The sequence below is a fragment of the Elgaria multicarinata genome, chromosome 22 (genome assembly GCF_023053635.1).
Source record: "Elgaria multicarinata webbii isolate HBS135686 ecotype San Diego chromosome 22, rElgMul1.1.pri, whole genome shotgun sequence".
Taxonomy (NCBI): domain Eukaryota; kingdom Metazoa; phylum Chordata; class Lepidosauria; order Squamata; family Anguidae; genus Elgaria; species Elgaria multicarinata.
In genome coordinates, this window is record NC_086192.1 from 16,744,060 (window position 1) to 16,754,892 (window position 10,833).

General features: G+C 61.5%; 1 protein-coding gene across 2 annotated transcripts; it reads left to right on the forward strand.

Moving 5' to 3' along the window:
- Nucleotides 1-4,536: 4,536 nt before the first annotated feature.
- Nucleotides 4,537-10,310, forward strand: XAF1 (XIAP associated factor 1). 2 transcript variants are annotated; one of them, XM_063146658.1, is made up of 8 exons: nucleotides 4,537-4,636; nucleotides 5,404-5,539; nucleotides 6,421-6,477; nucleotides 7,018-7,216; nucleotides 7,705-7,772; nucleotides 8,150-8,476; nucleotides 9,004-9,070; nucleotides 10,177-10,310. In XM_063146658.1, exons 1-8 carry the CDS (start codon nucleotides 4,569-4,571, stop codon nucleotides 10,218-10,220), a joined length of 966 nt encoding a protein of 321 aa, XP_063002728.1. In that variant the 5' UTR covers nucleotides 4,537-4,568; the 3' UTR covers nucleotides 10,221-10,310. The 2 variants fall into 2 exon arrangements, with proteins under 2 accessions (XP_063002728.1, XP_063002727.1); XM_063146657.1 differs by lacking the exon at nucleotides 4,537-4,636 and adding an exon at nucleotides 4,771-4,988.
- The last annotated feature ends 523 nt before the right edge of the window (nucleotides 10,311-10,833 follow it).

Sequence of the window (10,833 nt, forward strand, 5' to 3'; positions counted from 1 at the left end):
TCAACACACACACCCCCGTCCCACCCCAGCTCTTACATTTGCAGGAAGGAACCCAACAGCCACGTTTGGACGGACGGACGGACACACCGCCTCCCCTAGCAAAAGCTCCCTCTTGAAAACCCTGTGAAGAGTTTCCCAGGAGGCCCAGCTGGGAAGGCATGGCCCTGGAGGTGAGGGGTTAATAGCGGGCACAGTGGTATCCAGGCAGGGCGTCCTTTCCGGGGGTTCTTAGTGTTTCTTCCCCAAGGAAGCGATTGTGTGAGGGTGCTGAACTGAGAACGGGAGAGATGGTGGCGATAATGGAGCTGCGGACGGACGCCACCGCGGTCTTGGAATGCCCCCAGGAAGCGGACGTGGAGCCAGGCGAGGGGGCTGGGCGGGCTGGGTCCAGGGCCAAGGAGGTTGTGTACCTAGGGAGGTTGTGGGCTCTCCCACACTAGAGGCCTTCAAGAGGCAGCTGGTCAACCTTCTGTCAGGGATGCTTTAGGGTGGATTCCTCCTGCGGACCTCCCTGGGTTCACAATCCCTGACACACGGCCTGGCTTGTCCTGTCCAGTACCAGGAGGCCCAGGCAGGGAGGGGCAGAGTGGCTGGCCGGCGGTGCCACTTCCCAGCGTGTCCTTCCTTGTCAAGCCACGGTGTTCCTCCCTCCCAGCTCTCCTACTGCAATGGCACCCCCAGGAGGGGCCTCTTAAACGCCGCTGCTTTGACCCCCTTGAAGTTCCCAGCCACTTGCCAGACAAAAGGCCTCCTTATCACCCTCAGGGTGGGGGTCTCGGTCTCTCCCCCCACCCTCCCCAGGCCTCTGTGCCACTCCTGAAGGCACAGAGTTTCCCTTCCAAGCAGAGCCTGGCCTGGCCAGGGGAAGGAATGCTGGGTCCTTCACAAGGGGGGGGTTCATGGCCCCCGAGGGGGCACCCCAGAGGGAAGGCGTCTCCTGCACCTGCCTCATTGCCACCTGGTCCCACAGGCCGCCTCCCTGCTTCATTTATTTATTTATTTAATTTAGAATATTTATATACCACAAATCCCAAGAAATGGCCCCCCTTGCAAAGGGCAGCTGGGAGTTTTTGTTGAGTGAAGCAGAAAATGCCAAGAGGGAAGCATAAAGAACAGGGGTGCTTCCAGACCGCGCACACACGCGCGCACATGTATTGAAGCAGCTGAGGCTCCGGTGTCCTGTAAGCCATGGTTTGGTTTGCCACCATGAAAGCAAAACCGCAAGGGATCTTGTGGCACCTTGCAAACAAAGGAACCGGGAAGCTGCTACCAAAATACGTGGCTGCCTTTAAGGTACCACCGGAGGACTCTGGTCTAGTTCTGCTGCAGTAGGGCTCACGCAGCCGTGACTCCTCTGGAAATGGCTGCTGTGTCATGAAAGGTGTTAGTGGCTGATTCCCGTGGCTCATGCTGCTGCTAGACGCGTGGGAGCAAGGCCTGGCCGTTTTCTCCGATCACTTGGCACCCAGCCACTTTTATGCCTCGACTCAATGGACGTTTCGTCAAAGCCGGGAAGCTGAGCCAAGCTTATTAAGAGGCACCTTTGGAAGGTGTGAAGAGCCTGCCTTTGAAACCCAGCCGGCCGGCTCTCTCCCAACTGTAGCTATGCTGGAAACACAGCCATGGCAATGCATCGGGAATCCCCTGTGTGGTCACAGCAGGGTCAGAATGCAAAGTGCAAGTTAATCAACCAGTATCAGAGAAGGAAGAGAGCACCAAATTAATCCACCTTTTGTCGGCAGCCAATGGAACGGAGGCATTTCATGGATCCCAGAATCCTCCGAACCCAGAGGTGATCTTTTATGGCGGACCCCCAGAGATCAAAGGCACTCTTGTCTGCCCAAGGTGTGGTGTCTTGTTTTTTACTTTTTTAAAAGTCGCCACTTTTGCTTCCCAAAACGTGGTGGATGCGTGGAGAGGGAGGCGTATGTTGCATCTCTCATTTTACTTCCCTCCACCCCAGTCACAGGAGCATGGATACACCCAAAACTCAGGATGACACTTACGCATCTGAAGAAGCGGATTGTGGCCCACAAAAGCTCCTGCAATATTACAGTTGCTAGACTCTTTAGGCTTCCACAAGGCTCTTGGTTCCTTTAGCCTGGCTACAGTTATCTACCTACGTTAAATTATGGCAGTATACTATAATGTATATGGAGCTGCCCTTGAAGACTGTTTGGAAACTTTACTTGGCTCAGAATATAGTAGAAAGATTATAAATGGGAGTAGGATGATGTGAAATCTCTTCCAATTTCACCTGTTTCCACTGGCTTCTGGGCTTAACTGAAGCAGGTCCTGGTTGTGCCCTGTTAAGTCTTAACTGATGGGGGCTGGGGGGGGGGGCTGAAGGATTGCTTTCTCCCACTTGAACCTGCCCAGTCTCCACGATTTGCTTTGGAGGACCCCCCCCAGGTATCTCCAGCTTAGAAAGGTGGAGGCAGGGTCTTTTCCGTGTTGGCGCCCCTTCGGTGGAATCCCACCCTCAGGAAGGCACTGGCACTGTTACCATTTGGAAGACAGGCCCGTCGACCTACAATCTGTCAACCCACACAGGATCGGTAGCGTAACTGATTTATTGGCAAGGTAAAATACCATTCCTTGGCAAGGCCCTGAACACCACCAGCCTGCAGCAGCAACCGGGTCTCTCCTTGGCCAAGGGACGAGGCGGGGGCCTCTGGGTGTCCAATTCCCTGTTCCTGGACGCAGCCCAGAGTCAAGACCTTCTCGTTTTCTGATCCTTTTGAAAGGCAATCTTGGCTTCTGCCACTCTCGTCTCATGGATCGTCACTGGACTTCTAAAATTCCTCTGCTGACTTTAGCTCCTTTGTTGATGCTATCGGTGTGTGTTTTTGTACCTGGATGGCTCATAGTGGAAAGTTACTTTGGATAATTTCTTTTAAATAGAAAAGTGGAATCTAACCAGTGGAAATAAAAAGTAAGGAGATCTGAGGAGACGCTGTGGGTGGGAGGGGAGGGCGTTCTCAGGGCCACAGGGGGCTTGGATGGTACCTAGAATGAGGGGCAGCAGTATCAATTTCCTCCTCTTAATCAGAGCCAGGATTCAGCCCCCCAAACCTGTTTCAATGTCAGGCTCAGAACTGTGAAATGTTAACAGGAAAAAGTGCCTCTGAGCACATGCAGAGTAATTTCACCTCTCCAGTCTCCCCCCCCCCCCGAGTCACCATAGTCAGACCCCACACACCTGTGATTAGGGGATGGAACTGTTTCCCAACCACCAAGTGGAGATGAGCTCAGCAGCCATTCCCCATGGTGAGAAACTGAGGCCCACCGGAAGGTCCCAGGCCCTCCTCCCTTCCCCATTCAGGAGGAGTGGACTGAGCCCCAGTGCTGCTGGGGGCCTGGCTCACCAGAGCCTGAAGTCACCATTGGCTGGCTTCACAGGAGCCATTGTTACATGGGCGGAGGGGTGTGTGAGATGGGAAACGGTCTCTGGCCCAGACATCAGAAGTGGCCCAACGAAAGATAGGTTGATTGGGCTTTGGAGACACACCGGCTGCAGCCTGTACCCAACATTTGGCCTGTTCCAGTTGCCAGCCCTGGGGCGCTGGAGGCAGGATTCTCCTTTCTTTGCCACTCTCAAAGGTACAGAAACCACCTGGCATTCCCCACCCACCCCCCTTGGGTCTCCACTGCTCCGTAATTTGTTTGAATCCCTACACCTGAACCCTTACTATGGGATGCCAACCTCCAGCACTGGCAGCCATGTTAATTAGGTGCAGCAAAAAACACTAAGCATTTTGTGACACTTTAAAGGCCAGCCATTTCTTGTGTGTGGGGGGGGGGGAGATTTCTTTTGAGATCCCTCACTTTATTATTTATCTATTCCTTCAAATACACTCCAACTGAAACGGAGGTTTCCCTTGCAGCAGCCCCGGGGAACCCCCAGGCTTGGAGGGCTGCACTGGGCCCCCAGGCAGGCTGGATTTGACCTACGGTCTGGGTGTCAGTAGCCCTGCTCTGGAATGACAAGTTGGGTTTGTGTAGCATCTGGGCTCTGTGGTGCAGGCAGGAGGCCCAATCCTGGCATCTCCACCTAAGGGGACCAGGGCACAGGCGAGGGATGGGACAGGGGCCTGAGGACGGACGCTCGCTCTCGCTTTCTCTCGCTCTCTCTCGCTCTCTCTCAATCTCTCTCTCTATAAATCTCTGGCCCTCTGCTCCCCTCTCGTGGCCAGCTCTGGTGCTCTGCGCGCTTGGAGAGCTGCCGTCGAGTTTTACTCCGCCGTGCCTCTATCGCAACGTGTCCCCCGCCCCCGGCTCGACTACAACTCCCAGCATTCCTGACCATTGGCCATGCTGGCTGGAGCTTCTGGGAGCTGCAGTCCGAAACATCTGGGGGCACCCAATGCGCGCGAGGGGGCTGCTCTCTCGAGACGGGAGGGGGACAAGGAAGCCCCGGGGTGCAGGAGGCAGAGGAGGGATGGCTCTCTTCCCCCCGCGGCGGCCACGCTCGCCCTCCAGCCCCCCCTCCAGGCCGCCCGGGACGCGGCTCCGGCGCGAGCGGCTGAGTTTCGTTTTCCCCCCCCCCCCCCCGGCAGAGTGCAGAAATGAAAGTGAAAGGCGGCGCGAGCCCGAGCCGACCCATGGAAGAGGAGCGGCGCTTCTGCGATAACTGGTGGGTGACGGCGAGAAGCACGGGCTGCTTCGGGGGCGCGGGGGGGCGGCTCTGGGCAGCTCCCACCCCCTCGGCCGCGGGGCCGTCTGCGGGCGAGCACAGGGGCCGGCGGGGGGGGGGAGGGTGCCCTCCTGCACAGTCCGGGGCGCGCGCGCAGCCCCACAAGTCCCCGCGCCTTCCTCTGCCCGCCTCGGGGTCGGGGTCGCCCTCGGGGGCTGCCGGGGTATCAGCGCTCTGCCTTCCGCGCCCTCCAGATGTGTGGGGCCACAATTCCCAGAAGCCCCGTCCGGGGAGGGCTGTTGCCGCTGCTTCAGCTCTTCAAGGGCGTGTGGGGAAGCCCGCCCCCTGCAGGGTCAGTTGGGTGTCTTATTCCGGCGTCCCCTGAAGTCCCCCCAATGTTTCAAATGAGGGGGGGCCGCCCCGCCCCCCTACACACACACAAAGCGAATGCGCTCCAAATGTCACCTCGGCCAAAAAGCCCAGAGCAGCTGCCGGGCCTGATCCGGAGGAGCACGTGCCGCCCTCCTCTCCTGCACACGCCTGAGCCGGCCTTTGCGCCCTCCCTTTAGGGTGGGACACGGGGGTCCTCCCGCTCCCACCAGGCCTGGCCAGCACAGCCAGTGGGAATTGCCCGGCCTGGGCTGACTCCAGAGGCTGGGTGCTAGGTTAGAGACCTTGGCAGCGGCAACCCCCCCCCCCCCGTGCTGACTGAGCGTTCTGCCTTCCCCCCTCGGTGGCCCTCTGCGCGTGGCCTGGCGCCTGCCCAGCAAGCGGGATGTGGCTGCAGCCAACTTCTCCCTTCACGAGGCCCACTGCCGCCGCTTCCTCGCCGTCTGCGCCCGGTGCCAGGAGCTGGTTGCCCTGAAGGACATGGAGGAGCACCTGGAGGGCGCCCACCGGCAGGTATGGGGGCGGGGCTCTGCTGCTGCTGCCGCCCACCCACCCACCCACCCCCTGTCAGGAAGGGGCTCGCCCTGTTAACGGGGTGGGTGGGTGGGTGGGTGGTGCTCAGCCGGAGCTGGGGGACCCTGGGGTCACATGAGACCCACGCCCTCTTCTGCAGCCCAGGCTAGTCTGCCTGCACTAGTCTGCCCGTTTGGGCCCAGGTGGGGGAGGGACCTCTTTGGGCCCAAGGGCCACATTCAGGCCAGGGACAGAGGTGGGGGGCAGTCCAAAGTGAGCAGGACCCCCCCCACCCCCTGCCTTCCCTTGTACGCGCCGTGTTCATTCGCCCCCCCCCCCACTCACACACATACTGGGCAGCACAGGGAGGGAGTGGACTGCAGGGGACTGGGTGGGGGGTGTCCAGACCTCCCCTCCCCACCATCACCCCCAGCCCTGCAGCTTAGCTCAGAGGAAGGGCCACCTTGAGCCTGCTGTGGGGAGAGACGGGGATGGGGCCGGGGGCCCTCCTCCTCCGACAGCCTGGCAGAGAGGCTGAGCGAGACGCGTCCACAGAGGGCAGAGGGGGGCCCTCCCTGGGACCTGGTCAGATCCTGCTACCCAAGGGCCCATCCAGGAGGACCTTGGGCCTCCCTCCTCGTCCTCCTCCACATGCCCTGTGCCTTCCCCCACAGCCCTCTGCACGCGCTCAGTGGCCGTGGCTCAGGCCCAAGAGAGCACGACGCCATCCGGCCTGGCAGTCTGAGCAAGAGGTCCCCCCCCCCCGAAACAGCCCTGCCCTGGGACCAGGCCTATGCACTGGCTGGGCTTCGCTTCCTGCGGGGGTCTTCTAGCAGCGGGACGGCTGATGGGCCCCCTCCCCTCTTCACCCCCCCTTGCAGGTCAGATGCTCACTCTGTCACCAGCTGATGCAGCAATACCTGCTGGAGCGCCATGAGGTAAGGGGGCCCTTTGCGGAAGGAAAGCCCTCCTCCAGTCCCTTCAGGGACCAGGCCCTCCCCTCGTCCTGGGATGACAGCCCCTGGACTCTGTGTGGCTGCGAGGTGCCAATACCCTCAGGGGCTGAGCTGTAGGGGCCAGAAAGGGAGCCAGCCCCGCCCCCTTGCACCCCAACACAGACCTGTGTGGGGGGGCGTTGTTGTTGCCTTGGTGTGTCTTCTCCCTACAGCACCGTGCTTCACTCCACCCATTGTGAGGCAGATCGCCCCCCCACCTCGGCTTTTGCCACTCCGTGCATGCACGCGAGAAGGAGCTGCAGCCGTTGCTGCCTCCCCCGCCCCCCCTCGGATGTGACGTCTGGAGGTGCCCATTTCAGCCCTCTGAGGACCATACATGTCCTGCGCAAAGCGGCCACAGAGGCCTGGGCAGGAGTTGCTCCTGATGGAATCGGGGCCCTCTGGGGGGGGGCGGAATCGTTCTTCCTGCTACTCCGTGACATTAACACCCCCGCCCGCCCGCCCGCCCGCCCCCGTGTGCAGGCTGAGGCGTGCCCCGAGCGCTCTGGCAAGTGCCCCTTCTGTGAGCTGGAGCTGCCCCACCAGAAGCTGGAAGCCCACCTGGATGCGTGTGGCAGCCGGACCACCTTGTGCTGGGACTGTGGCAAGTACGTCATGTACAAAGCCCTTGAGAGCCACACAGCCACGTGCCCGGCCAGCGGCGTGCTGCGGAAGGACCCTGGTGAGTTCGGCACCTGCAGCCCCCCTTGCCTGCCCCCCTCCGGGGCGGGACCCGGGTCTTCTGCCTCAGGCCCATGCCGAGAGGGAGGTGGCCGAGGGGCCCAGCGCCCGGCGTGTCCTGAGGCCCCCTGGAGGTGTCGCCCGGCCTCCCCCCCGGAGCGTAGAGGCCAGAGCAGCACAGCAGGAGGAGGGAGGCTTCAGGGGCACAGGTCACGCTCAGGGTGGCCCCGTGGGCCGGGTGCCTGTCCTGCTTCTCGCTCCCTCCAAGAGGCTGCATGGCTGGCCCTGGGCCATGTGGAAACGTGGCTTGCCGAAAGCCACCCAGTTTCTGGGAATCGGGAAACGCTCCAAATCTCTCCGGAGAGCTTAGAGGGGCGGCATGTATTCCCGGGGGAGGGGGGCTGCCCCTGGAGGGGAGGGGCGCTCTGGAAAGTTTCTGGCTCTGTTGCCCCCCTCCCAGCTGCTCACAGCTTTCCCCTCCCTCCTCAGAGCCCAAAGGCCATTTATGCCAGCAGTGCAGTAACTGGATTGCCGATGAACAGTACCTCCAGCACCTGGTAAGCATTTGGGGCCCCCTCCCCAATGCTGCCCTGCGTGGGAGGGGCCAAGCGCCACAGCTGCCGCCCTTCCGGGCAGAGGCACGGCACCCACAGCCTCTGCTGCCGCGAGCCGGGCGTGTCGGGGTGAGGGCGCAGGGCTGTCTGCGTGCAAAGCGGGTGCCCCCCCGGGGGCCTCTGGTCGTGGGGGTGTTAGGGGGAAGAACGATGTGGTCTTTTGCCCCCCCATCCCCTAGCTGGGAGGAGGAGGGGGGGACGTTTGCCCAGGAAACCCCACGCTCTCCACCGCTCTCCGCCGGCCTGGTGGCTTGCCACAGGCCACTTGCCACCTTTTGACAAGGGCCTCCTGCCCTTTCGCCCCTTCTTCTCCTCGGCAGAATGAATGCACCCCGCTCCCTCAGCTCCTGGGGGCTCTCAGCACCCGCTCCCCCACAGAGCCCGGCCCTCCTCCTGCTCCCCCAACTGTGGACACGGCAGCTGAGAAAGATGTCCGGCCCAAGAGGAAGGAGAGCGAGCTGCCTTCCGTGGCCAGGCCCACGCTGAAGCCCCCCCGGAGCAAGAAGGGGGGCAGCCGGCCGGCCTTCACCTCCACCTTGGCCTCGGTGGGGGGGGCCCAGGGCCTGGACGAGGCCCTCTATGACCAGCTGGTGAGCTGCTCCCACTGTGACATCCTGCTTCCCTGCCCCACGCTGCAGAAGCACGAGGTGAGCCAGGGGGCAGCTTTGGGGCAGGGATTGGAAGCTGCTGCTGGGATAGTCTTCAGCTGTGGGGGAGTTTTCTTTCTCCAGTGGGATTCACACCAGCCTCCCTGGCACAACCCCACCCACCCCCTACCCCTCCGCCCGGCTGTGCTCCTGAAGTGCTGAAGGAATCACCCTGTTCATATTTCCGCTCACCACGGTTGGCGTAAAAGCTTTTGGGGGGACAGCCGGGGCCCCCCGGTTCTTCCTTGTGGGACGGGGGATTTCTTTTCTATGCATTAAGGAAAACTGTTGCTTTTAACAACAACAAAAGCCATTGAAACCCTAAGAAATGAACAGCAGCACCGGCCGAGAGGCCCCGAGGCAGCCTTTTCCCCAACGTGCTGCTCATGCCGACTCTGATGGGAGTTGTAGCCCAGCGCCTCTGGAGGGCTCCAGGTTTGGGAGTGGGGGAGGGCAACCCTTGGCCTGCTACATGCAGTGGCTGTTGGGACACGCGTGGGACCCTATTTTCCTCCTTGTTGTTTCAGAAGAAATGCCGGCGGTTGGCTTCCCTGAAAAACCCACGGCGAAGTCCTCGTCTCCTGGGAAAAGAAGGTACACTTGCCTCTGCTTTGGACGGGCCACGACAGAGGAGAGCCCGTGGCACGCAGGAGCCACGCTGCGGAAGGCGTGGGAGGCCTTCCGTTCACGAGCACGGCTGGGGAACCTTCGGCCCTCCTGCTATCCCCAATCACCACCCATCCTGGTTGGGGCTGATGGGACTCAGAGGGCCACGTGTCCCCCACACCTGGCCACGGAGGGGTGGCTCTGTGGTGACCCCAGGAGGATGCGCCTCCCCAGTCCTCAGGTGCTGGAGATTCAGAGTGGGGCAGCCGCGTCTTGTCCCTGGCTGTAGTCGAAACTCTTGTGACGTCGGTTTATTTCATGTGCCCGTTTCCCACCCGTCAAGGCCACGTCCAGCAGTAAGAGACTCAGAGTAAAAGACTTGGTATAAGAGACAAAGAGCTCAGTCTGAGAAACATTCTTAGCGACAGCCGAGAATCTGAGAGGAGCCAAGAAACTGAAAGTGCACGCACGCGCGCGCGCACACACACACACACTTTAGGCTGGTGCATGGTGGATGGAGACACCCACACGCCCCCAGCGAGGCACATGGGGCAGAGGACCATTCTCCCGCGCCACCAGCCCTCCTGTGGAGGCTGCAGGCCCCAGGCCTCTGGTGCTAGGGAGGCAGCCGCAGGCTGGACGCTGCGCTGCCCCTCCACACAGGCAGGGGTCCGGGAGGAGGACCCCTTTCCCTCAGCAGGATGAGGAGAGACGGGCTCCTTTTGCTGCTGGGGATGGATGGAGGTGGCCCTTGGCCAAAGGCCTCGTGCAGAGCCCCCGCCCCGGCTGTGCCTCTTGCCCCCAACACGTTTGGAAACGGCCTTGCACCCACGCCAGGAGGACACGGTGGTGCTAACCACCACGGTCAAGGGGGGTGCGTGGGCCCACTGATCTGGAGCACCGGGCCTGAACAGGAGACCCAGAGCTCTCGGGGCGTGTGTGTGCTTGTGCCCCCCCCGCTTGTTCAAGGCACCTGGGAGGGGTGGGGGGCTCAGTTTCACAGCCCAAAGCCAAAGTTCTGACCAGGTAAGAGCAGGCCGCCCGGCCCCAGAGCTGACCCACCCACCCCGGTCTTGTCTTGTTTTGTCTTGCAGAGGAATCGCTGCAAAAAAACGCGGGAGAAGCCGGCTGGCAGTGACGTCCCCCCGCGACCGGGAGCATCCCTTTCGGCCCCACGCAGGCCCCAGTCTGCCTCACTGAGAATAAAAGAGCTACGATTCGCACCCAAGCCTGAGCACAAGCAGACCCCCTGGCATTTATGGCAAAGCCCCTTTGGGGTGGGAAAACTAGAGCTGAGACGTGTCCCTTCCCCGAGCCCCCGTCCCAATGCCAGGCCACCACGGGACGAGAGAGGGCAGGGGGCCCTTCCGGCATTTCGTGCTCCCAAGGAAGTAAAATGGGAGGTGGGGGAGGCTTTCCAGCCTTCAGGGACCGGCTGGGCATCTTCTGGAGGGAAGCAAAAGGGGGCGGTTGAACGGAGCCCACGTGAACCCCCACCCCCGTAGCTGAGCGGGGAGAGCTGCCTGTGCAGCATCTGTGTCCTTAAACCCAGTCCAAGGCTCGGGGGGGCACAGTGGGAAATGATGGGCTGGGGGGGGCCAGCTGTGGAGAGTAAAAAGCGCAGTTGGTTCGGACCCCCGCAGCCTTTAAGCAGTTCCCTGGCTCTGACGACGCTCAGGCAGAAGCCCTCGAGGCTTACGAATCCCAAGGCGTTCGGCCCTTCACAGAGAACGCTTCCCCTGGGCAAGGCG

Coding starts and splice junctions, on each gene's coding strand:
- XAF1 (XM_063146657.1), top strand. CDS start 4,891: ATGTGTGGGGCCACAATTCCCAGAAGCCCCGTCCGGGGAGGGCTGTTG. Junction 4,989..5,403: donor GGAAGCCCGCCCCCTGCAGG/GTCAGTTGGGTG, acceptor GCGCCTGCCCAG/CAAGCGGGATGTGGCTGCAG. Junction 7,773..8,149: donor AACAGTACCTCCAGCACCTG/GTAAGCATTTGG, acceptor TCTCCTCGGCAG/AATGAATGCACCCCGCTCCC.